General features: G+C 41.3%; 2 protein-coding genes across 6 annotated transcripts; both read left to right on the forward strand.

Moving 5' to 3' along the window:
- The first annotated feature begins 555 nt into the window (after positions 1–555).
- On the forward strand, positions 556–14706 carry virma (vir like m6A methyltransferase associated). The gene is made up of 27 exons (XM_077721006.1): positions 556–685; positions 1057–1169; positions 2228–2314; positions 3296–3344; positions 3643–3805; positions 3897–4025; positions 4714–4917; positions 5260–5984; positions 6178–6315; positions 6418–6644; positions 7192–7719; positions 7790–7944; positions 8010–8092; positions 8181–8274; positions 8796–9184; positions 9313–9468; positions 9974–10209; positions 10380–10629; positions 11170–11387; positions 11513–11645; positions 11826–11969; positions 12047–12201; positions 12333–12429; positions 13002–13168; positions 13241–13590; positions 14138–14284; positions 14357–14706. Exons 1-27 carry the CDS (start codon positions 623–625, stop codon positions 14563–14565), a joined length of 5409 nt encoding a protein of 1802 aa, XP_077577132.1. The 5' UTR covers positions 556–622; the 3' UTR covers positions 14566–14706.
- On the forward strand, positions 14599–26883 carry rad54b (RAD54 homolog B). 5 transcript variants are annotated; one of them, XM_077721012.1, is made up of 16 exons: positions 14599–14702; positions 15618–15776; positions 16040–16226; positions 20869–21060; positions 21301–21588; positions 22107–22269; positions 22347–22572; positions 22655–22741; positions 22822–22942; positions 23010–23149; positions 23919–24209; positions 24304–24467; positions 24531–24792; positions 24865–24931; positions 26295–26492; positions 26564–26883. In XM_077721012.1, exons 2-16 carry the CDS (start codon positions 15630–15632, stop codon positions 26779–26781), a joined length of 2751 nt encoding a protein of 916 aa, XP_077577138.1. In that variant the 5' UTR covers positions 14599–14702; positions 15618–15629; the 3' UTR covers positions 26782–26883. The 5 variants fall into 5 exon arrangements, with proteins under 5 accessions (XP_077577138.1, XP_077577134.1, XP_077577135.1 ...); XM_077721008.1 differs by lacking the exon at positions 14599–14702 and adding an exon at positions 15069–15148; XM_077721009.1 differs by lacking the exon at positions 14599–14702 and adding an exon at positions 15075–15144.
- The last annotated feature ends 30 nt before the right edge of the window (positions 26884–26913 follow it).

Here is a 26913-nt window from a genome sequence, read left to right on the forward strand (position 1 = left end):
ATTTTCTTTTTCCGTTTATCCTCACAAGAGTTGCAAGGGGTGCTGGAGCCCATCCTAGCTGACTTTGGGCACCCAGCAGGGGCCACCCTGAATTGGTGTCCAGTCAATTCCAGGGCACATAAGGCCTTAACAAATAATTTCAAATAATAAGTATAATAGTGAAAATATTACACAAATATGACATTACTTAAAATGTAAATCCTGTATTGATGTGCAAATTACATTTGTATTTTTGTCACAGTTGAAAAATATACTTTAAAATGAATATAAAAAGGAATAAAATGATTATGGCCCTTCTAATGCTTTGAAGTGGATTAATATGAATATTTGTTTTACCTTTTTCAATGATATACATCTCTGCAATTAAATTGGCCATTTATTTAATCATATGAAAATGTATTTTACAAATACTTTTTGATTTGTCATTATGATACATTCATTATCATGAATTAGCATATAATCTGGTTAAAAAGTACATGTGTTTTGTGTTTCTGTTTGTGTTCTATTCCTGGATTAATAATACAAATTTCCCACCCTTTGCAGGTACTTGGAAGACGCTCGTGTCCCGGAAGTAGTAACCGAAGGCGGATGTTGACCCTGCAACAACTAGTAGCTGAAAGCAATGGCGGGGGATTCTACTACTGAGCTTCTTTTTTTGGACACTTTCAAACACCAAAGCGCAGAGGTAAGCGTGCAATGTATTGCATTCAAGCTCTACAGCCGTTTGCATTTAATACGCTCATCGTGTCTATGTGGTTGATTTTAAATCGGCAGGTGCAAGATTACTGCTAGCAGGCTAAAGTTAGCATTTTTGCACGGAGACTATGAAAATTAATTATCGATGATCAAAAGGATTCTTTCCAGCAGTTTTGTTAACTACATATGAGATGTAATTTCTCTTCCGATTGTATTCTAAATGGTGCAAGAATGATCCCTGTAGAACTTTTTTTGTCTTTGTTTACTTCCGATCACAGATGACCGCGCTTCCCTGTGTTGTTGATTGAATGTACCTATGTAAACATTGACTGTTGGTTTCTTGTGTCCGTTTACGCACAGTTTACCAACGTGGATGTGGTGCGTTTCCCCTGCGGTGTGATTATCACAGAAGTCCGTGTCATTCCTCCTGGAATCAAAGCACATAGCAATTTGCCGGATAGCAGGGCATGCGGGTAAGCCAGATACATTTATTTTACTCATTTGCAACCCCATTGACGCGTTTTACAAGTAAGAACTCCACTTCTATTATTGTTTTCTATCTGTCGTTGTTCGCCCCGCCCCCCAAAAATCATTTAAAAAAACAACCTTTTTTTGGTACCCTATTCACAGATTATATGATGTAGTGCATAGTAAAAAAAGACATACAAATAATGATTTTATTGAAGAAGATTTTTCTCATTGTTTTCTATATGATCAAAGAAGTGAGTGTAGGTATTTATACAGTCAACTGTATACACTCAAATTTCTCACCTGTGTATACGTGACTATTAAGTTAATTTGATTGTTGTTTGATCCACCTTTCATCTATTTTAAGAACCGTCCGGTATGTTGAGAGCATTGCTTCCCAACCATGGTGCGTCATGAGCAATGTTCAGCTGTGCCGTGAGAAATTGCAAGAAGTCATGCAATGTAATATTCAGAGAGAAAAATCAATATAAATATAACAAGATTAAAATTGAACTATTACAAGGTTAAAATCTAAATATAATGAATGTTAAATTATAGATTAAAATATTACAAGATTCAAATTGTGAAACCGTCATTTTGTTGCTTATTTTTCCTCTAACAATAACAGAAAGTTGTTTGGTTTCTAAGGCATCAAATATTGAGGACGTAAAGTCTGTGTGAGCACAGCATATTTTTTGGCGTATTATTGGGAGATTTAAGCAATGTTTACAGGAAAGTCCTGAAATTATGCGATTGAAAACATTGTTATTTATTTTTGCATCACTTGAACTGAAAGTTGTTCAGGGTCCACAGACATCAACTTTTGTTGACAGTAGTACATCAGTGTGAAACATTTGATTTTGGAAGTTTATGTGAATCCTGCTGATAAAACGTTGATGAGAATGAATTGTTTATATAGGCCACATAGTTTTACATCAAAAGAGTTTAAGATGGCATTGTCCCCTGAGATTTTTTTAATGCAAATAGTGTGCCACAGCTCAAAATAGGCTGGGAACACAAAGGTTATTCACTAACTTCACAAAAAGTATGTTTGGGTTTCTAGAGAGACATCTCCACATGCTTTCCAACTGGAACTGTTCATCAATAATGTCCCCAAACAGACCAACTCCACCTTCAACAGACTTGGCAGGTAAGGACTACATTCTTTTTCTCCTCCTCCCTCACCTTGTTTTGTTTCCCTATCCTTACGAGCCTCTCCTCTTTCCACGCCTGTATTTCCTTGGTAGATGACCAAAGTACTTTAAGATGCACATGTCTGTCTGACCTGTTGAACCAGTCACAATAGCATCCAAACCTAATTTTCAGAGGCCAGTGGGGTGTGTGAGGTGTGCGTAGCTGAACACCCATCCATATTCAGGTTTCTTTGTTCTTATTTTGGCTAACTGGTCACACCTGAAACTCAACCTCGCCCTTGTTGTAGATGAGGATGACACAGCACTCACCAGTGGTCTCCAGACTAAAACTGAATAAGTTCTATTTTTATTCACTAAACTAGAACAGGACTGAAAATACCGGTGCACCAGACTTTAAATGAATATCACTTAGAGTAGTTGGAAAGTGTAGAAGTACTTCTCATGCCTTGTTTTGTATACAGGTTTTTCACCCTTTTATATGACTAATTTTGACTATGAATAAAATTAATAAGGCGCTGAGATACACTTCTGTCTTGCGCTTCAACATTTGGCAATTGGTCACTTGGTGTGAGTTCACACAATTCCCCAGAACTACCCCGCTGATTTTTTTGATAAAAAATAACATTGTATTTACAAATCACCCAACCATGCCCTCATTACTCCCCTCAAAGCTGGGGGCCACACCCCCAGGACCCCCACTAAGCTTTGCCTCTGGTCAAATAGATTTACTGAACAATAACAATCAGGTAATCGGACATTCTTATATAAATCTTTCTTACTAAATGTAGAACGAGCGACACATTTTTAGTTGATTAAACAACTTTGTATTAGTATGTGGTGCTTCTACAGTGTACTGAATATAGTAGGATTTATATGAATATGTAACTTAAGATCTCAGCTACATACTGTGTAGCGCCACATTCTAATTTATGGTATAGAATGATTATTGAATATTCTCTCTTGATTCTTCCCTTTAGTCTGGAATATGATGAGAACAAGTCAATTGTCTTCAGACCCAGTGGAAAGGTGAGCTGAAATAGAATGTGAACACACCCCATTTAATAGTTTTTTCGTATGTAACAAATTCTATTTCATGTGTTACCACAACCTTTTAATTATCTATGCTTAAAATGTTGTACAAGTGAAAACGATTTATTTTCTTCAGATAACCATTAGATTTTTAGAAGGTTTTGAATAAAAATGTAATCTTTTTTTGCATGTTTAAAGATCTGTCTACTTTAATGGAAAAATATTCGAGTCAGGGGTAATTGTTCCTTTGAAAATGTCAAATAACAGCTATTAAACTTGTTGTATTTGTGTGAAGATTAACACAGATGGGCTGGTGCTACGTGGCTGGTACACCACTCTGACCTTGGCTGTTTACGGGACAGCAGAGCGTTCACACGGACATGAACAAAAGTCACCTCCGCCGCCACCTCCCCCACCCGCTCAACAACCGTGTGGGCCCAAAAGACTTGTTAAACAAGGTGATCATCTTTCAAAAGACATACAGTGATCATCATGATCATTGTTTGAGCAGATTATCCCTTACAATGATCAATGTTTTTTTCTTGGTAGAGTGGGAAAAAGATGACCAATACAATGGGAGCCCACCTAGACCAGCACCTCGAGGACCTCGTACTCCACCTGGGCCCCCGCCTCCTGATGATGACGATGAAGAGCAAGTCCAAGTGCCGGGAGCGAGCTGTGAGAAACATAATTGGAGTCCATTAAAAATATATACATCTTTCTATTCACAGTGGTACCTCGAGATACGAGCTTAATGCGTTCTGGGACCCATGTGTCGATTTTCTCATAACTCAAACGAACGTTTCCCATAGAAATGAACTAAAAACAACCCTCTGGAAAAAAACACCCAAAACAGGATATTGGATTAACACAGCAACAAATAACTAGTGGTTTAATGGCACTATCAGAATCTGTCTCGTATCTCAAGATAAATATTGGCTCAAAATTTTACTCGTATTTCAAATTGCTCGTAATGTCGGGGCACTCGTATGTCAAGGTCCCACCGTACTTTATATTTTTGTTAGAATTTTTAGGTGCTTGTCTGTCATGGCTTAGTACAATTATGGAAAGGAGAACCATAATTGCCAAAAGGGCTTTTCTTATAGTCATTATCATGTAAATCCTATGCCATGGCAATCAAATTGTCCTCTTTCAACTCAAGCAGTTGATAAGTGCTACTTTACTTCTAACTCATGCACTTTGAATTCTTTACCTCACTTAATGACACAGTGTGAAAGATTTCAGGCGTTAGTCACGTTTTTTCCATTTTTGTGGATGTGCATTGCTTTTAGCAACCATGGTATGAGAAATGAGATGTTATACTGTTATATGGTTTTGCTAAATGTCTTGACCGTTACATCCGCAGTGAGCGCAGTTAAAGACGAACCACGCGAAGGCCGTGAGGACTACCTGGAGGCCGTGTCTCCCGAAAGGTCACTGGTTGCCGACGAACCGTATTCCGACGCCGAGCAAGAGGAGGCGGAGGACGAAGAGGAGGAACAAGAGGAGGAAGACGACGCGCGGACAGAGGGGAGCGCGCCTGAAGATGAGGAAGAGGAGGACGATGAAGGTGAGGATGAGGCGATGGAGGAGTGTAAAGAGGGTTGCTTGGTGGGAGAAGTATAGTCTCCAATTTCAGTGTACATAGAATCTGAAACTCAATTGTCCACAACTGAGTCCATTTGGGATTAAGTTAAAAAAAATGGACAGATTCGCTTTGATGTGCCACCTCATTTGACGTCCTCAGCTAACCAAGTAGTAAATAGGGACTGAGGAATGAGAAAACAGAATACAGCCTATGTATTCTCAAATGAGAAAGCAAGAATACATGCGTATTTGTAAAGATCAAGTCCCATCTTTTTACATGCAAAATAACCCGCCTGCCTATACTGTGTCAATTTTTTTTGTCTAGGTGATGATGGCTATGAGCAGATTTCTAGTGACGAGGACGATCTGGATAATGGCAACTTTAAACTTCCTTCCTTCGACATGGACTATACACCAGAGGACCTCGCATCTGTTCCGCCGGTCCAGTTTGACCCCTATGAACGAGAACTCCGACCGCTGGTTTACTTTACTCCCCCGTACAAAACGCTCTTTGATACCCAGATTGAAAAGCCTGTTACAGAGGAGCCCAAGGACGCCAGTAGCCCGGAGGAAGCGGGAAGTGTAGAGGATACCGATCCGGTTACACAGCTGAAAGAGCTGCTCGGAAGCATTGGGGAAGAAAGAGATGTCCGCTGGGTCACCGCTCTGGAAGAAGCATCAGGACTATTCGCCAAAGCCTTGACAAGCATCGGTAAACAGGGCCAAGTGGAAGAGCACGTCACTGTTTTAGCCCAGTGGACTCTCCAAGCATTAAGTATGGACATTGCCCTTACGCAACCAATTGCTGTGAATCTCAGACAATTAAAAGCAGGCGCCAAATTAGCCTCGCATCTAGCAGAGTGCCCTCAGGGCCTGAAGAAGCTGCTCCACGAAGGGGCCCTGGATGTTCTGTTGGAACTTCTCCATAGGGACCATGTCTCCTCTACTTTGAAACTTAGTCTTCTCAGGGCACTTGATGCTTTGATTAGCTCTCCTGTTGGTGTAGAGGCTTTCCTCAATGCTGGAGATTCACAGACTACTGGCTATCAGGTTAGCATCAACTTTATTGTTTAGAAATCAGACTGTGGCTAGATGATAGAGCTTTTTTTTCCCCCTCAAACTATTTTTATTTCACAAATATCCTATGATTAATTTAATAATCTCACAGTCCTTTAAATGACTGTCATTTTGGGAAAACAACTGCTATATTTTCCTTTTATTTTTATATTCCCATCCTTCACAGCGCTTAGTGCAACTGTTCTTGCGAGATGAAACTGTGAGAGTCATTACTGCTGGTAACGCCATTCTCCAGAAAAGCCACATGTTTGAGGTCCTGCTCGATCTACGGCGTACAGCAGCAGCATGGAGTGAACCACAGCAGGTAATCTTCAATTAATAGGCAAACTCTAATAGTCTCACGAGAAGATCATAACTTAAACCTCAGGAGTATACTTTGACAAACAGTTTCTGCAACCTTTTTTAGGATGAGATTGAGGATGCGGAAACCCCCATGGAGGAGGAACCAGCCTTGAGCTCCTCAGCTGTAAGCGAAGCAGAGCTTGATCGGTTGGTGGGTTCTTTGGAGGAGCTGTATCAGCTGTTGGAGACCGCTCCTAACTGCATGGTGCAGCCCCCAGGCAAAGCTTTTCCAACTTCTGTGAGAATAACAGGACCTCAGGAAAGAGATGATCCGTATCCTACACTCTATAGGTACACATTTTTAATCACCCAATTGAAAAATATAGGCCAATCCATAATTGGAGGACATCCTTAGGGTTTTTATTTTCTGCTACATAGTCCTCAATAATATGTAATTTTACCATCAAATGTTTGACTCATTTGACCTCAATGGTAATTGTATTATTACATATTTTACATGCTGAATATTTTAGATGAGGTGGATGGAAACATTCGATCAATGCTAAAAATATGAAAATGTAGAACACATTAAAATTTCCTGAAAAAATACAATTTGAAATAGTGATAGGGTTAGGGTTAAACATGTTAACACTACAGGTGACATCATAAAAATAATTTTAAAATTAATTGAATATTTAAAAAAAATAATTGATTCATTTCTCTTATTTCTATTACCTATTTATCAGGAGAAGTAAACTTACTCAGAATTGACATTTTTCTATTTTGTATGGGAATGATTGAAAGTGTCAGTGGTCAGATATAAAATGTCCTCCAATTATGGAATGACCCACATTTCTTAAAATAGAATTTTGGGGCCAATTTTATCCTTTTTCTTCAGGTACTTGCACGCATGTCATTTCTTGGAGAGCACATCGGTGATCCTTTCGGCCGCAGCGGCGGGCGGACACTTGGGCGTCACCCAAGCCGTGAGAGAGCTCCTTCGCTTCCTGTCGCTCACTCAGTCGGGTCTCCTCTTCCTTCTCGCTCAACCCACTCCCACCAACTTACTGTTGCGCCTTCTCGCGTCCGTGGCTGAAAACGATGGCGAAGAAGCAGCCTACGCGGGAGGAGAGGGAGTACTCAATGGCCCCGGATTTGGAGAAGAAGGCTTTGGCGTGTGGATCATGCAGGCCTTGCATGCTCTTCAGGGGGTTTCAGAACTCTTGAACCATGTGACTATAGGGGGAGAAGGAGGAGTGGGCTTGGATGAAGGGGACAACCCGGAGGTCCTGGCTATGCTCCATTCACTATATCTGATGACCTTCACTGCGACAGGGCGCAGTGCCGTGGCCCACGTTTTAAGTTTGGACAACAACTTGTCCTGTCTGGTCACGCTCCTGCAGCACTACAGCAGAGAAGGACAAAGGTGAGAGCCTCTTCTTCCCCTTGTTTCATATCTCCCATTTCTAATTCTTTCTGTGACATTTTCCTTTTAGTGAAGCCAAGACTCGTAAAGCAGTGACGTATAACTACGCGTGTATGTTGGTCTTACTGGTGGTCCAAAGCTCAAATGAACTACGGATGATGGAACATCATGCTGCTCCACTGCTCTCTATCGCCAAAGCTGACGAGTCCAATGCCAAGTTACAGGGTAAAAATGACATGTTTGGGAATTTGTGCTGTGGTGTTTTTCTGACATTGATGGTATTTCTTCAGAGCTCAGCAAATGGTTGGAGCCTTTGGAAAAACTGCGCTTTGAAATCATCAGCATCTCGCCACTTCTAGACTATGTCAAACAGGTAAAAAAAAAGTCTTCTTTAAATCTCAAGTCAAAGCGATAATACAGTAAAACCTACATTTCTAACGTTTTCTATTTTGTGTCTTCAGAATGTAGAAAATGTGTTGACTCCTGAGGGATCTGGATTGGTGACTGCTCTCCGAGTGATCTGCCACATTGCCTGTCCCCTGCCTCTTGTTGGAGGTACACATACTTAAGAGAATGTCTAATCCTAGCTTCTCATCTCCTGTGTACCTTACTTGTTCAAATGTTAGCCTTGGCTCTGATTGATTATCAGCAGCTTGTGTCGTGTTTTATCTCCTTGACTGCGCTATACATCTAATCCAGTGTTTCTCAACCTTTTTTGAGCTGCAGCACACTTTTGAATTGAAAAAAATCAAGGCACCCCACTTATCCACCCCAAAAGCTTCTAATTTAAAACTATGTCGCCCATATTAACATTATAAAGTCGATGAAAAAATGCATTGCTCCGCCCAGTGCTCGTGGAGATATTTCACGAGGCAGTTGCAACCAGAAAGACAGTGCACATGATGTTCTTATGAGCAGCCGCTTGCGTCCGCTGTATGCTCCTAAATCAAAATTTGTCCCGTTTCTCCAGATAAATATTTGCTCAAAATTGTACTCCTATCTCAAATTGCTCGTATGTCGGGGCACTCGTATGTCGAGGTATTACTATGTGTTCTAACACACCACTGTTTCACCAGGTCAGCAAAGGGACCTGAAGTGGAGTCTCGCCTGTGTTCAGCTGTTCTCGGGCGAGGGCCTGGATACATGCGTACGTGTCCTGCAGAAGCTGTGCAGTGTTCTTCTGCAGCCTTGGCGCTTACACGGAAACATGGGTCCGATGCCTCAACGCTGCATGATCTTTCATGTTAGCATTAGCACACTCCGGTTATTACGCACAATGCTGACGGAGCTTCTCCGCGGAGGCGGGTTCCAGTTCAGGGACACTCGCGTGGCCAACGTTTTGGTCATGCTCCACATGATAGTTTGCTCCATCCCTGCTTCGGGACGACTAGATGGAGAAGAAAGCAGAGTTCAGGCTCTTATTGTGGATGTCTTGTTGACTTTTACGCACGGTGTCAGTGAAGAGGTGAGATTTCACAGGGAGACATTTCGCCTCTTTAGAGTTTTTGAGTTTTCCCATTTTATGCAAATTTTGTGAAAATTGTTAACTTGGGTTAATATGGAATATGCAAGTAAGCGCTGTGTCTCTTACAGGTGACACATACAGAGGAGTCTCTGGCCAGTAACACGTGGTCATTGATGCTAAAAGAGGTTTTAGTGTCATTACTCAAGGCTCCTGAAGGTCTTTTTTCTGGTCTTACACTATTGTCCGAGCTCCTGCCACTGCCCCTTCCAATGCAAAGCACTCAGGTATTTCAACTCGCCATAATAATCTCTGCAATTTGTCCTTTTATTAATATTTTTTTACTGTGTGTCCTTGAGAATTCCTGAAAGCATTGAATTCCTTTTTTAAAAATCTGGTCTTAATAGAGATTAAATGTCCTAAATCCCATTTCCAATTAATACCTAAGAACGATTAGTTAAGCATTTTTTAATCATGATGAATATGATGATTTGTATAATTTGTCCCTTTCATGATTTTCTAGGGGCGTCAGTTTGCGAGATTTAACTCATAGCTCAATTCATGATTTTGCAATGTTTTTTTTTAAATGTAAGCACAAAACAAAAACATCTGTGATATCACTACCTAATTCATTGCATTTTGTTAGCAATCACCTTACTAGCTGCCGTCCTTTGGTTTTTTGCTTTTATTTTCATGTTGGTTTTGTCGTGGAGTCTGAAATTTCTATCAAAAGGAAAAAAATCTTGAATTTAATACGACCTGAGTTACATTTACATGTGGTTGGTTTGGCAGGTGTTGTCAGTACAAGACGTCGCGGTGGCCTTAAACACAAGGAAGTTGTGGAGCATGCACATACGAGCCCAGTGGAAAGTGTTTTCTGAGGCTTTGCGGTGTGTTTGCGCCACTAGCTGCTCTCCGGTCTTGGCCATTCTCAGAAGAGTCTGTCTTCAACTGGCTGACCTGTCTTCACCCACCGCAACACTGATCATGAAGACCTTGCTAGAGCTGCTTATGGAGGAACTACAACCGTAAGTGATGCACACCAACGTCTACTGGTGTCATATTTAGTAATCACAAGCCACACACCCACAGACAGATACGCACACATGCATGCAGGCAGATATGCATTTATATTATAGTATAGATATAGATGACATAAATTGACACCAACAAAAAAAGACAAATGTTCCTCTTGCAGGGTGGAAGGCAAAGTGCCATGCTGGGCCCAAGTTTTGCGTCTGCTTTCTTTGACCGATGCGCTGGCGTCTCAGAGGGCTTGTAAATGTGCCATGCTGCACCTGCTCTCTGGGTCAGTGTCTGGAGAAGAGCATTTGGTGGAACTCTTCCCCATGCTTTTGCCCCTTCTGGTACCCCCCGCCAACTCCTTGTTACAGCAACAACAATGCAGCGAACTCATGGGAACAATAATACAGTCGCTGTGTGATCAGGTAAGTTGTTTCAATAAAGCATGACATAAGATCCTCCTAAAATGTTGCCTTAATGCGAATAAGTGTCGGGAAATAAATTCAAAGCTTCAAAATGAACTCCATAGGAAATCAAAATACTTATTGAACCTATCATTTGATCCTACCCATCAAATTTAGCCTGATTTTTCAATAAAAGTGGATGCCTCTTTGCTATTATATAGTTGGATTTAATCTAAAAAGGTCTTCATGTACAAATAATCTATTTTAAGTGGGAGGGTTCGCAGCAAATGGATATGTTCATTCGTACTTAAAATGGATTTGAATTCTACTAGTGACAAAATCATGTCATTTCACAGCAAAGGGTTGAAAGGACACCGCATTATTTGACATTGTCATTGGCACTGAAAGAGTTAATAATTGTAAATTCAAGCTTTAAGAAGCAAAATTTCTTTCATGATTAAACTTATTGCACTCAAACATGACCATATTCTTAACAGACTATAATGGTATTCACAAGAAAAATAATGAAGTCTAAAAATACATAATGCCATCTTTTTTCAGGACATTTCACTGGTATTATCTCAAGGGGCTGAAAGCTGCGTGTCAGAGGTGGAACAGCTGGCCAATGCGCTTCCAGGCCGAGAAATGATGTTGTCTATTTCCAACTCCTTGATTGAGGTTTTGGGACATCAAGACAGCAGCGCCCCTCTTCTTCTCACCTGTATTAGGACCCTCACTTTCCTTACAGAGCATGACTATGGAGTTTACCACCTCAAAGTGTAAATAGAATTCTCCATTTTTTTTCCCCCCAAAGTCACCCATTCGAATGTATTGAATGACATTTATATATATATACACATATGTTTCTACTGTTTTAACATTCAAATGTGGTACCGTGTTTCAGAGCTCTGAAGAAAAACAATGCAAGTTTATTCTCGCTTCTGAAGAGATTATCAATTCCCTTCAACAAGGATTCTGCAGACCTGCTCTCCCCTTTGTTGGACTTTCTTCGACAGATTATGAACACAGAACCAGCAGTGAGTATTGCTGGGATATTTGACTTTTGGGCTCATCTTTTAAATAACAAACAGTTAGTGAGACAAGAAGCCATTTTATTTTCCTACCTGTAACGATTCAACCACTCTGACTAGCCCAATTGTTACAGACCCTTTGGCAGTTTTTTTTAATCTATTTTTTACTTTGGTGTATTATTTTAGGGTCATGAGGAGGGTCAAGTTCCTGTCACAGAGTCGTCTTTTGTTCCTCCTCAACGCTTGCTCAGTGGATCTGAGATGAAGGCTCTCTTGCAGTGGGATAAGTCGGACTCTCATCCTCTTTCGACATTTGAGACACAAATCAAGGTACCTGTCCTAATGGCACTTTTAAAGAGCATATGTTCATGTTGATTCATATCAAAGCCTGTTTGCTCTCCTTTTAGAAACTCTGTAAGGAGGATGACTCACTGGAGACCTTGTTAGAAAGTGTAACTGTCTTGCAACAAACAGTGGAGGCTGCTTCAGATGAGCCTTCCGCGGTTGAAGTTGAACCCACTCTTCCACCACCTGAGACTCTTGCAATTCAGTTTAATCACAGGTATAACAGCTGAAAATATATACAAATAGTACAAGGCACAAGTGCTTGCATCTCCTACGATCAACTTTTTTTTCAAATTAAACCTGACCTAACAAATTAATCATCTTGTTTTTTTTTTTTTTAATTCACAGGACCGTTTTTATGCTTTCCGAAGCACTTGATGAGCAAATCAAGGCTCTTTGGTTTTCTCCATTCCAGACGGATGATATAGAGACAGAACTTGACATGGTGAGTTCTTACCTTTCTCTCCCACATTGATTCCCAATTCACTCTCCATGAAAGATCATCAGGTGCTCCTCGGGAAATTATGACATAATTTTTTTTTTTATAACATTTTCGCAATTCAAAATGAAGTTAATAATTTGCAAAACATTCTTTTCGTTTATATTCTATGCTTAGAACCTTTACCGGCAGGCCGAGATCTCATCTTATCTGGGTGGGACACCCTGAATTAATGGCCAGCCAATCACAGGGCACAAGGAAACTAAACAACCATTCACCTTCACACTCATACTCAGGGGCAATTTAGAGTGTCCAATCAGCCTACCATGTATGTCTTTAAAATGTCGGAGGAAACCGGAGTACCCGGAGGAAACCCACGCATGCCCGGGGAGAAAAGGCAAACTCCACACAGGTGGACCGACCTGGATTTGAACCCAGGTCTCCCACTGTGAGCCCGACATGCTAACCACTCATCCGCCGGGCCGCCCCACAGGCCGAAATTTTAAACATTATTTCACAGGATGGATCTGTTCATGTCCGTAGGAATTAACCAGAAAAAATGTGTGTTCTTGTTAAAGGTGAAGGTAGATCTGGTGGGTTTGGCTCAGGAATGTTGTCCCGAACTAGACCTGAAGTCAGAACTGGAGCGCTCGTTCCTGTCTGAGCCCACCTCGCCCGGACACGCTAAGGCCCAAAAAGGCTTCCGACTGGGCAGACACAAGCACGAGACTTTCATTACATCCAGGTAGCACAAATTTTCTCATCTGTGTTGGAACCCTTTTGACAGACCTAACATAGACGACCAATATTTTGGCAGTGGCAAATCTGACTACGTGGAACCCGCCAAGAGAGCGCACATTATGGCGGCTCCACGCGGCCGAGGGGGTCGAGGAGGCTTAGGACAGAATTTCTGCAGACCTCATGACATCTTCCGTCAGCGCAAGCAGAACACTTCCCGCCCCCCCAGCATGCACGTGGATGACTTTGTCGCAGCTGAGTTCAAAGACATTACCACACCCATCGGACTTTTGCCACCTAAACGACCTCTGAAAAGTTCCCCCAAACTTCCGACAAGAGGACTTTTCACTGGCAACAGGGGAAGAGCCACCTTTCACAATCAAACACGCTTTTTCACTCCACCGCAGCCTAAAAGTGTATTACTATCTGGTAAGTCCATTTTTTTTTCATTTCACACCATTAGCTGCCTTTGTAGGTGATAGATGTTTATCTGTTGTTGCTCTGAAAATTAACTGTTTTCACATTGATCACAGATGAACAACCTTCCAACTGTTTTAACAGATTTATTATTGATTAAAACATGTCATAAAAATAATGAATTGATAATAAAATGAAATGATTAGTTAAAAAAGAAATAATATTTAGGTTTATGAAGGACAATAGGCATTTATGCTTAAGAGTATGCTTGGATCTGGAATGTTGTGAAAAAATACTAAGCAGCAGGTGCATATAAAAAGGGCAATTTTCCAAAATAGCACGATACTTACATTTACACTTACAAACTGCGACTAAAATCCCCAAAAATTGCGAACACACCAAAGCGTGTTGCTTTCAGGCGCACCTCCGAAAGTGGGGACAAATAAATATCCTGCTGGAGGCTGTGCAGGACAACAGACGAGGCATTTCTCTCAATGTCATCATTTTCAGTATCCTGCGGTGTCCAACTGAGGGTAGTAAAAGCGTCATTTTTCCACAGGTAACTACCCTCGCAGAGAAGGAGGCCGAGGTTCATCGTGGAGTGCGCAAGTCCCCGCCGTCACTCACAGAGGAACCTACAGCGAGCCTCGCGGAGGTCAAAGCAACTTCACGCGAGGACCACTGCCCTCTCGACAACTTCCTGCCAGTAAGGAATAACACGCATAGGCAGTGAGTACTAGGTGAGTTTCTAAACGTTTATCCCCATCCTGTCTTCCAGATCCGTATCGACTTGCTCCACGTGATCGTGTGCCACGTGGTCGAGGTGGCACCGGGCTGTCGTGGCTCAGCGGGGGAGGAGGTGGAAATGTGGGAGGTGGAGGGGGAGGCGGCGGTGGAGGAGGGAGAGGCTCCCAGGTGAGCAAGTTTAGCGGTGGGGGAGGGAGCGGAGGCGGCAGGGGACGACACGTCCGCTCCTTCACCAGGTAAACCCGCCTGGGTGTGGACTAAAAAGCCAAATGGACCAAGTTGTTTGATCTCCATGGAAATATGTCTGTGGTGATGTTGTTGCTTTTGTGTTGTTTTATTATTATGGACTCTAAACTAGAGGATAAAGGTCTTTGTAAGTAAGTGGGTTTGTGTTTCATTCATTTTTACTTGTCTAGCACTATACCAAAGCACTTGAGGGAAAACATGAACTTGAGAAATTTAGAATATAAAGTAGTATATGTATAAATGTATTTATTTTATTATTACCAGGACATAATTGGAAAAAGTAACTTTTGGTTTTATCTTGAGAAAATATGACGTCTTTTTTGAAGAAGTTTCCAAGTATGCTTCCTTTTTATAAGGCTAAACACAGCTTGCTGTATAAAAATAGAAGTGTAGTACCCCACAACACAACCGACATAAACGCACCATGCCTCACGACGTGATCAACTTCCTGGATTATAACCAATCAAATTTAAGAACTCATCAGCGGGAAGAATACACGGAAATGAAACAGCTGCGAATGGGAAATCGTCAGCCACGCGTTTTACAAACACTGATGGGTTCTCTGAAGTTGTAGTAAGTAGGTTTTTCCGTCATTTTCTATGTACATATTGTGTTCAAGTTAACCTGTTAGTTGCTTATTTGGGTGTTAGCAACTGACCCTTTTGAGTTTTTATTATGAATTGTTGAATCAGCTTTAATGCCTGCTACAAAAAAACATAATTATCTATTATGCAGCTTTGTTTTCCCAGAAATTTAGTGAGAGAAAGGCATAATTGACACTACCAAAATGTTTCTGCGCACCTCCAAACAGTGGATGGCTTTGAAATGTATTAGGAAATTTACCCAACTGTGTGACGTCTGGGCCTGCATAGTTTAATTGAAAGTAATTATTGTTTTGTAATGTGTGGTGTTATTTGCTCTTAACTCCATTGTTTTAACGTAAATTATTGTTTTTAGTCACCCGTTATGAGGCAATATTAATTTTCTGATCAATTGCGTGGAACTGGAAATGAGGTAATGAGTTTTGTTTTATTTTTTTTTTACAGATAGCAGATGAAATGAGGCGCTCAGCAGCTCCTAGTCAACTTCGGGGCAATGCTGCTAAAAAGCCTCGTTTCACTCCTCCCGGATCTACTCAGTCATCTATTGGCACAAAATTAAACTGCGATTTCCAAAATTCTGGCCTGGAAAATGCCTTAAATAAGGTAAATGATCTATTGCAGTTAATATGAAATTGGGTTCAGCATCCATGTGCTATAATTTCTCATCGGAAGGATGTAAAACCCAAGTCCGATGTTGTCCATTTTTTAAAGTATACTTGAAAATGGCGAATTTGCAAAGAACACTGATTTAAACTATTTGTGGCGAACTTTTTTTTTTTTTTTTATAAGATCTTGCAGTTTCCCCTTAGACTCTTGTTACTTAATTTCTCGAAGTTGATCATATTTTCTTCTTGTTTGGTTGCCAGGTCCAAAAAAGTTTTCCAGCTGCACTTCTTGACAAAAGTGGACATGATGTGGAAACAGCACCGGCTTTGTCTAATGCTCTGGCTCGAGTTCTCAGTGCTACAGAAATTAAGGAGAATGTTAATGTGTCGGAACATTCAAGTGCTACCTCGGAGGAACTCGTACCACAGCAAGACAGTGGAGGAACAGGTAAGGAGCGCATACACTTTATTAATTCCTTGAGATGTGTGAAACATATATATTTAGGTAAAAAGTGGGCATTTTGGTCAGGTGAACAATATATTTCAAACAGTTATTGGCCCCGAGGTAGGTATGAATGTGTGTGTGAATGGTTCTCCATGACCAATTCAGGGTGTCCCCTGCCTCTGGCCCGAGGTCAGCTGGGGTGAGATTCAGCACCCCCATGACTTGTGGGGATAGGTGGTTCAGAAAATGAATGAATGAATAATTTCTATTATTGGAAACTAGAAGATGCTAATTCTGGAGAAATTCTAGATTTGGGAGTTTTTTTCTGGTTAATTCTTGTTGATACCAGTAGAAATTAAGAGGCATGCGGTGGAAACGTTTGTTTTTGGAAAAATCCTTATACACAAAGAATTGTGACCGCAATAATGGCAAACTGCAGAGGATTGTTTTCAGGGAATGAGCCCTCTGGTGGCTACTCCGAGTTGTGCAAGCGCGCTCCCTAACGTTTCATCTTAGAACAGCGCTAGTAATATAAACTGCAAAGATAGTGGGTTTGTTTTAAAAGAAGAAAAGTATAAATGCAATTACGGCGCATTTCAACCACTCTCTGGTTAATAGTCGACACAAATCACTCGTATTTCAAGCTGTAAATAATACCACGATGGTTTTAAAGCCGTCCGTTTTTTTAAGATGTGATGTAGTTCCGTGTTCACGCTGTGGATCAGAAAATAGATACATTTGCGAGAAAGGTTGACTTTTAAAAAATCCATAGCGACGGTGATTTTGTTAGCAATGTAACATCACCACGAACCAATTTCCGCGCATGCGCAACGCGCATACCTTAAACTCCTCCCAGTCTGCGTCTAACTGCGTCTGCAGTTAAACCTGCGCCTCACACTAATGTAAAGTGGCCTCTTAAACGACCCCAAATAAACTGATTTCTACCGAATTTGTCTTTGTGCCACCGTTTTATGCAGTGTTTTGAGTCCACCTGGCCTTTCTGTGCTCGGTTTGAAGTTAAGAGAGGCCCAGCTGTATGTAGGTCGGCCTGGGTTTAAGCGGCTTAACTACGTCAGTCTAAGCTGGGAGGAATTCATCCAAAACCCTCCGAGGTAGGCGGGGGCCTAAGCGAGGCTGGCCTAGTTAAGCCTGATCCTTATTGTGCACGGCAGTAGCCTGATTTTGTTGTGCAAGGAAGCAGAGGGGGAAACCGAGGCGTGGTGGGATTCCATGCTCATGACAGACCAAAGTCCGGGTGTGATTTGGAATGGGAAGAGAAGAAAAAAAGGGTGAATTTAGCGGTTAAGTCAGCGTTCACTTCATATCTCGGTAGACTAAGACAATTCTGCTGCAAGGCAAGCAAAGACAAAGACATTTGGGGCCGCTGACCGGCGAAGGCCCGACCGGGCTTTTAAGATGGCATCCGGTTCAGTGTTTCTCGCCAGCATGGTTGGGAAGGCCCGCTCTTCCAACTTTACTCTCTCCGAGAAGCTGGACCTGTTGAAACTTGTCCGGCCTCACATCCGTATCCTGGAGGAGCACACTAACAAACATGCGGTCATCATGGACAAGAACAAATGCTGGGACACCGTGGCGGAGCAGTACAACGCTCTGGGGGGTGATAGGCCGCACCGCACGCCGCAAGGCCTCCGAACCCTTTACAAGAGGTTGAAGGAGTCGGCCAAACAGGAAGTGATGCAACGACGGCACGCCCAGCCCGAGTACAGGTCAAACGTTTCTGAGCCAACCAGGAGAATCATGGAGATGATCCCTCACCTCTTGCAACATGTGCCCCTCGATGAAAAGGATCTGACTATGCGCAGGTATGCCGTGATGTACCACAACCAGCTGTAGATTACGGCAAGCACACACACACACACACACACACACACATTTTATTTATTGTTCTAGCTTAGAAGGAAGAACTGAAGTAATAATTCACAGGATAAATTGAATGTTTTTTTTGGGGGGGGGGGGGGGGGGCTGCAAGTTTGTTATTAGTATTACTGTTTGTGGGGCTGTAGAAAACTTGATTGAGATTTAATTTATTTTTTTGTTATTTGATGAAACTAGAGCAAAAGTAGTACAATTGTTCCAAAAATGGATCACATTGTTATAAAATGGATGGAGGGGCTAGATCAGACACTAATTTAAATATGAATTATTTATTTTGTTAACATATTTCATGTAATGTTAAATATTTGAAAAAGTACATCAAAAGAATTGTTTAAAATAAATCAGTGAATGGAGACTCTCATTACAATCCATTGCCCACTGGCTACGCTGTGACCCAAAAAAAGAATAATTAATATGTACTGCTGTTTGATAAGTTATTTTGAGGTTGCAAAAAAAAAAACAGTCTTATCAATTATCTTTTAATTAAAAAAAAAAAAATCTTAAGCCCTTCATTAGAAAAAATATATATTTTTTGTTTAACCAAAAAAAGAGATTTTCCTACAGATCTTGGTGATTCTGCACTTTATGGATCAAACTAGTCATGATACATTTATGGAAATATTACTTGTCAATTTAATGTTTTACAAATAACATGCTAAATCACGTTGTCATAAATCTTTATTTTGATCATAGTATAACCTCAGGCAGTTTTCCACGTATTATTTTTGTATGCGCCCAGTGCAACCAGTAAGAGCAGCATTTGCACCATCTTGTCACATCTTAAATCCCGATGTAAAGAAAGAAAGAAAAAACCCTAATACTTTAGTAATTTTTCAGCACATAATGGATAATGGACTAAATTAGAAGAACTGTACTATAGTTGCATCTTCATCCCAATGTTTGGTGGGATAGTAGTTATCAATACTTTTTTAGTGATGCATTTTATAATATTTCCCTTGATCTTTGTTTTCATCCATTCTTCAGAATAATGTACAGTAAGCTCACATCTCCAAGCGAGCCTCCTGGTTGTAGTTCCTCTCTGGCTGCTCCTCCAGAGTTCTCAACAGCCACCCCAACTGTTTCCCACGTGGTGCTCCATCTGGACACCGACGATGATGATATAAAACCGCCCCCAGATCTCCCAATCCCCTCCACACTCGCAGAGCCAATGCTGGAGGCGGGTTCGGATCTGACGGGGGAGCAGAATGCCGACAGAATCCACAATTATGACGCATCGTCATCTCTGGCCCCTTCGTCTGTCAACAGCCCCCTTTCCACCTCGCCGCTGTCTTTACGCCATGACTTCTACTCCAACAACATTTACTCAAATCACATCTATTCTCACCACGAGCCCGAACGTTTGCGCTCTCTGCAACTGGTGAAAGAGGAGCATGAGTTGTTGCAAGCCAATCACAGAAAAATGGCTATGTACCTGGAGGAAAAGAGACAGGGGCTCAAAAGGAAGCAACAACTAGAAGAGGAACTTTTGAGGGCTAAAATCAAGGTGGAAAAGCTGAAAATGGCCAGACTTCGACATGGACTACCAGTACTTCCTTAGCAAGGACGAACACACTGCTTGGAAAATGAGATAAAAGACCCATTTCCACTACTTCACTTTTCGTATTGCCTTTGTCAAATACTGCTTGTTCTCCCTTAATCGCAATGGTTCAATACCTAAAGTGTTGAGATGGACAATCTACAGTTCAAGGATAAATTACAAGAACATGCTGGGATTTGCCCCATTTTCAATTGATATTAACTTACACAAACATATTCACAGAAATAGTAATATGTATTATACTGAAAACATAAATTATTCTCCCCCGTTATAATGGACTGCTCTATTTTGAACACCACTGTATAATTTACCAGTTACACTGTGGTTACTCTCTTATGATGCTATGCCATATTAGTACCCACAAAGGTGGCATATGTCATATTGAACTAAGTGGTAACTCAACTTTATCATTTGCTGGAGGAGAATTTGTTGAAAATCTGACATTCGAATTTTGATGAATGTGCCTCCAACAGTCGGAGTTTAGCACTTTCCAACGATCACCAGCCTCCATCCATGTTGTCTTCTGTTCTTAAACACTGCGATTGCCCAGATTATGTACACATAAAGATGTTTCTCAAGAGACTACTGATTCTAATAAAATAAAGCAAAAAATGTGCTATTGTCATTTTGGCCTCAATCTATCCTGAACTGCTATTGGGAATACTCAGATAATTTGAAGATTTTAGATCAGTCAGTGATTCACTTTTTATTTGATTTTATTTCTTCAAGTCAAGAAAGTCAATCCACATTTTTGTGCAAGCACCAAATTTGTCTAACAAATACATCCTGCAAATTCAAACTATTTTTGCAGTGGTATGGTGGTAATAATACAGGTGATCCTACTGGGCATATTTTATTATCGTGGCCTTGTGTGGTCTACATTATATGTGATATTCGAGGGATTACTGTATATTGTCCTTCTCTTTGAAATGTGATGATCAATTGACATGTTACTTTGACCTTAATTGTTGTTTAAAACAAGTGACTCTTTATTGCAGTTTTGGGAAATAACGGTTGGATATTTTCTAATCAATTTTCTGTCTTTTTGTTAAACAGGTTACTACTAACCTTAGTGCTGAATCCCCAATATTTTACCTCTAATTGAACTGTTTAGATGTGTGTGGTCCGATGGTCTCAGTGTAGTCTTCATTATTGTGCCTTTTTTTTCCCTTCTTTTATCCGTTTCCATAGGCTTCCCTCAAACCTGCAGGGTCAATTCAGTCTCAAATACAGACAGTGGAGAAGATGCAGTGCGGTACTTCAGCGTGATGTGGTGTAAGGCCAGCAAGAAGAAACATAAGCGGTGGGAAGGTGACGCCATCCTGGTGTTGAAGGGTCGCTCAGCCACCTTGAAAGATATGGAAGGCAAAACCATTGGACAGGGTGAGATGTTTTAAATGTATATTAGGTAAGGCTTCACATATAGATGGCTATAGAAGCCTACATAACTTTTAAGAGAGCTTTCATTGTGCTCATTTGCTGATGGTGACTATAAAAAATCCCTGTCAAAATGGATCTGCTGTTGAATGCCTTTATTGGCACTGAAACTTGAGCATTCATAGCCAGTTCTTACAATTTAAATGAATTGGAGATCTATCATTGTTGTACTGCCCATCCATGTAGGTAGCGGCTACAAGATGTCCGTGCTGGCCACTCTGGCTGAGGGAGAGACACTAATGATTGGAGCGAAAGAGGTGGAGGTGATGGGAGTCATATCGGCCGAAGCCTTCGCCACAGGACGTTGCTTCCAAGACGCTCGGTTAGAAGGAGACGAGCCAGTCCCCAAAACGGTTCCCCGCCTGGCATCCAAACCTTTCTGCTCCCCTTCGCTGTCGCAGAGAGCCCAGAATCTTGAATCACAACCGAAGGAAGGGAAGATCTGCAAACCTCGCCACGATCCACAAGCTTCTGGTTTGTAAAATAAATAAGTACTTCCTTATCATCTTCAATCATTGGTACGATTACCGTATTTTCTCGCATATAATCCGTATTTGTAACAAAAAATGACTGAATCAAGGGTATGGCTTATAGAGCACGAGAGTTAGAGCCTTACTATACTCTTTTTCACCAGTACGCGTCAGCAAGTTAACTTTTACTATTTGTTGGTTATTTTCTGTTTTGCAGTAAGAAAACGTCCATTACTGGACGAATTACTAACTTCCTTATGATATTGACCCTAATAATGTTCTTTTGATTCTCAGAAATACCACAAGCGATGATTTTTCGTAAGATTTTCCGTTCAAAGTAATACATTTGGACTCCCTATTAAAACCATAAATATGGAGTTATTAGTTTTGAATCAGGGAGGTGGCTTATACACCAAAAATTGTAAAGTGTAAGGATTTTAATGCTATTTTAAGGGTGTGGCTTATAAGCGAGAAAATAGTGCTTTTAATTGAAACAAAAACATTCCTTTGTATTATTCTCAGGTGCCCTAGTAATGCCTCGGCCCTCTTCTAACCACCAATGGTCGTATAACAAATCAGGGCTTCCTGTAGTTGATGTTGTGGTTGACCCACATCTGACTAGTCACTTGCGCCCCCATCAGAGAGATGGCCTGCTTTTTCTCTATGAATGTGTTATGGGCATGAGGTTCGAACCTTCTTTCAATTCTTCTAGATTTTCTGTTTTATACACAGTCCAATGAAGTCGTTTATTTGTAATATCAGAGCCGCGGGACGCTACGGGGCCATCCTGGCTGATGAGATGGGTCTGGGGAAAACCCTCCAGAGTGTGGCGCTCTGCTGGACATTGCTCAAGCAGGGACCGTATGGAGGAAAAGCAGTCACCAAGCGTGTGCTTGTGGTCACTCCCGGCAGCCTGGTTCAGAACTGGAGCGCCGAGTTCAACAAGTGGCTCGGACGTGAACGAATCAGTGTTTTTACAGTGGATCAGGTGAGGAAAAAGCAATCAGACTGCCAACGTTTACTGTCATTCTTGTCACTTCATGTGTATTTTGAATTGTTGTCATTTAAAGGATAACCGGGTGGAGAAGTTTGTGTTGTCCCCTCTCCACAATGTTCTTGTGATCAGCTACGAGATGCTGCTGCGCTCCCTCGAACAGGTTTTCCTGCCTTTTTTGTCTACACCTTTTCATGTGGAATTGCAAAGAAAGACATCTGAATGCCATCTTGTCGTTCTCAGGTGCAGAAAGTGGACTTTGGACTCATCATCTGCGACGAGGGTCACAGGTTGAAAAACAGTAGCATCAAAACGTCCTCGGCTCTCAACAGCCTGAGCTGTGCTCGCAGGGTTATTCTAACAGGTATGATCGAGATGTACTTTTCTTGACCGCTGAGGATTTCCTTTGACGTGTACTGTTTTTTTTTAAGGCACTCCAGTGCAGAATGATCTACAAGAGTTCTACGCCATCATTGAATTTGTTAATCCAGGCATACTTGGCTCCACCATTGCTTATAGGAAAGTGTATGAAGAGCCCATTCTTTGTTCCAGACAGCCTTCCTGTTCACAGGTAACTTTCAGTCAACTCTTTTTTTAAGGATCTGATTTTTCTGGACATTTGGCTTAGTATTCTTGCACATTTTGAATTGATGGAGGCCACTGTTTTGCAGGCTATCTGACTTTTTCTGCCCATTCTGAATTTACATGGAAACTTGTTCAGTTTTTTTTTATTTCAACAAGCACTACATTAAGCAGTACATTGAGCTTGTAAGAGAAGCAGAGTATTATCTTTTAATGTTACTGATAAATATTTAATTTTTTAAATGATTATTTTAGTTTATTTTAAAACATATTACAATGTCGATAAAATATGTCTATCTAAAGGTAGAGGTACTGCATTGGTCTCCCAAATGTAATTGTTTATATATTTTTAAGGAATAACGCAACTGAAAAAAAAATATAATAATATAATTGTATATAGAATAATTATGTATGATTATAAATGAAACTTAAATAAAAGGAAACAAGAAACTGTCTGTAATTAAATAAGTCCACTAAATAAATTAATGAAGCTAGAAAAGCATACAGTATGTTAGAAATGTCATTTATGCTTATTTCAGTCATTCAATTACAAAAGTAACTATAGATGATGAGTTTGAGGTTTTTTTTTAATACGCACAGTAATAAATCTATAACTTTCACTGTTTCAATGTAAATATGGGAATAGATTATTGGTAAATTTCCAACGATATTCATTTTATTTGACCTCCATAATACGCTCATCGCCATAAGTCATCATATGAGAGAAAACCTTTCTCCCACCTGTATTCTACCAATAGGAAGAGAGCGCTTTGGGAGAAGAGCGAGCGGCTGAGCTCTCCCGACTTACCGGCATGTTCATCTTGAGAAGGACCCAGGAGATCATTAACCACTACCTGCCGCCACGCTTAGACTGGACCCTGTTCTGTAGGCCGTCCCCCTTGCAGCAAGAGATTTACAAGCATCTTCTCAGTCACAGAATCTTCCGAGCCTGCATCCAGAGCTCCATGCAAACACACACACACTTGGTCTGTATCACTGCCCTGAAAAAGCTCTGTAATCACCCTGCTCTACTTCACGCCACCGTCATGGTGAGTGAGACTGTTTGACTTTGCTTTAGAATTTGACTCATTCAATGAGTCAAGCGCTAATGTAATAATGTCTGCTTGGCAATGTTCTTTTTAGGACAAAATGAAGGGTGAATCAGAGGAGAGCTCATTATATGAAGGACTGGCACAGTTTTTCTCAGAAAGCCACACTTCAGGTGATTTTAACCCCGCTGACTCGGGCAAACTTTTAGTTCTGTTGGACCTACTGAAGACCATCAGACAGCTCAGCCCTTCTGACAGGTCTGTTTTTAATACGTTTTGTACTTTTTATCGCATTTGTGTCATTGTGCCGTTCTCCTTCAGGGTGGTCATTGTCTCCAACTACACCAAGACGCTGGACATGCTCCAGAAGCTTTGCGTGCAAATGAGCTACACGTTCTGTCGGCTGGACGGACAAACGCCCATCAACCAGAGACAGCGACTGGTCGACAGCTTCAATAGCCCATATTCTCCTAATTTCCTCTTTCTGCTCAGCTCCAAAGCTGGAGGCGTAGGGTTAAATCTAGTGGGGGGTTCCCATCTGGTGCTTTATGACCTCGATTGGAACCCTGCTACCGATATCCAGGTATAACGACAATAACAACACACACTGGTTATGTCGTAACGTTGGGACATTTGTCTTTCTTGCTTTTTGCAGGCTATGGCTCGAGTGTGGCGAGATGGACAGAAGAAAACAGTGCACACCTACCGTCTCCTTACTACTGGTAAGAATGGTCATTTTATTCACCCTACATGTTTTTTTTGTCTTCCACTAACTATTATTTTGGTTTAAGAGTTTTATCGTGTAAAGCCGAGCAGAAAACATTTTCCCACTATTATTCAGGTAAATGAAAGAGGTAAAACTGCAGATACTACCACATACTCTGAGGGTGGTGGATCAGTGGTTAAGTCATCAGTTTCCCACCTCTGTGGTCCTGGGTTTAAGTCCTAGTGCTTGCAAAGATTTTCCTACTATTATTCAGGTAAATGAAAGAGGTAAAACTGCAGATACTACCAATTTTTTTCAGAGGGTGGTGGCTCAGTGGTTAAGTCATCAGTCTGCCACCTCTGTGGTCCTGGGTTCAAATCCCAGTGCCTGCAAAGATTTTCCAAATATTATTCAGTTAAAAGAATAAATTCTAATGGCTAAGTTTCTAACTGAATAAGTCTTCAGTGGTGGATGAAGCATTTAGTCAAAAAAATGACTAAGTGTTTCACCGCATTTCCTTGGATAAAACGTTTCAACACCCATGTATAAGTGGGGCACGAGTTGGTGTAGTGGGTTGCACACTCGCCTTTGCACGGAGAGAACGTGAGTTCGCTTCCCGGTGTCGGCGGTTGACGACTGAGCAAGCGGTCGAGCGACATAAAGTGGCCCCTACCAACTGTCTTCCGAACTGCCTTCGGCAGTTCGGAATAAAACCTTTTACTGAAAAGTATGACTAAGTGTTTTATATAAATTAAAAAGTTTTTTTTTCTTATTCCATTTACTGAACTACATGGTGTAGTGATCAGCCAAACGACAGCGGGAATCGAACCCAGGTCTCCCAGACGGGAGTCCAGTGCTCTGACCTCTGCGCCATTAAGTACTTACACTTTCCTTGGTAATCATTTGAGTGTCTTGACAAGAAGTCCACAGAAACAACTAAGTGAAAATGTGTCCCAACCGGGATTTGAACCCAGGTCTCCCAGACGGGAGTCTGGTGAGTTAACCACTACGCCACCAAGTACCTACACTTTCCTTTGTAATCATTTGGGTGTTTTGATTGCAAGAACACAGAAACAACTAAGTGAAAATGTGTCCCAACCGGGATTTGAACCTAGGTCTCCCACATGGGAGTCAAGTGATTTAACCTCGATGCCACAAGGACATCACGAAGGGAGTGTGCTCGCTGCCATCTAGTGGAATATTGAATTGCCACAATGTGTCCAATGAACACTTTTTGGAGTTATGAAGTCTAATTGAAGTGTCCTGGCCAAGTTGTTAACACATCTGAATGCACTTGCATGGGTTTTCTATTGGCACTCCACCTTTCTTTTTATGAAAAGTGTTTGTATTTCATTTGAATGCAAATGTGTCCCACTTAGGCACCATCGAGGAGCGCATATTCCAGCGGCAGGTGTCCAAACAGGGTCTCTCCGGGACAGTGGTGGACTTGGGTAAAAGCTCAGAGCATGCCAGCTTCTCCGCCAACGAGCTCCGGGATCTCTTCAGCTTGGTGGACACTTCCTCACTCACTCACGATTTGTTGAACTGCAATTGTGATGCGGACGGCTCAGTGAACAGTAAGTCTAACTTCAATCACCAATCAATTCCTATTGGCGTGCTGGTTAAACTTTTTAAACACTATGCTCAGCCATTAAAGAGGAAGTGGAGCAGGCCGGTGCAAATCGTCCATGCCAGCTCGGTCGGGACCTTGGAAAGTCCACCCAGAAGCACCTCAGCATGTCCGAACTGATGCAGTGGAGACATTTCTCGGGAGATGCCCACACCTTCTCGGATCCGTATCTGGATCACGCCCGAGATCACATCACTTTTGCCTTTCAGACTGCCATTTCTCAGATGGATAAGTGAAATGCTAAATTTGTTATATGTAGTAATTAATTATTTAACGTTGTCAGATTGTATATTTCAATTTGATAGTTATATTTCTGTTAATAAAAGTTTTTACCTTGACTTGTTACTTGCATTTTTTTTTGCTATGTA

This window comes from Stigmatopora nigra, chromosome 7, assembly GCF_051989575.1.
Source record: "Stigmatopora nigra isolate UIUO_SnigA chromosome 7, RoL_Snig_1.1, whole genome shotgun sequence".
Lineage (NCBI taxonomy): Eukaryota > Metazoa > Chordata > Actinopteri > Syngnathiformes > Syngnathidae > Stigmatopora > Stigmatopora nigra.

Bases quoted from the DNA above. Each gene is read 5' to 3' on its own strand.
- virma (XM_077721006.1), top strand. From the start codon at position 623: ATGGCGGGGGATTCTACTACTGAGCTTCTTTTTTTGGACACTTTCAAA. The intron at 686-1,056 runs GTAAGCGTGCAA...GTTTACGCACAG, and splicing joins TCAAACACCAAAGCGCAGAG to TTTACCAACGTGGATGTGGT. The intron at 5,985-6,177 runs GTTAGCATCAAC...CATCCTTCACAG, and splicing joins CACAGACTACTGGCTATCAG to CGCTTAGTGCAACTGTTCTT.
- rad54b (XM_077721012.1), top strand. From the start codon at position 15,630: ATGAGGCGCTCAGCAGCTCCTAGTCAACTTCGGGGCAATGCTGCTAAA. The intron at 16,227-20,868 runs GTAAGGAGCGCA...CCGTTTCCATAG, and splicing joins GCAAGACAGTGGAGGAACAG to GCTTCCCTCAAACCTGCAGG. The intron at 26,493-26,563 runs GTAAGTCTAACT...CACTATGCTCAG, and splicing joins TGCGGACGGCTCAGTGAACA to CCATTAAAGAGGAAGTGGAG.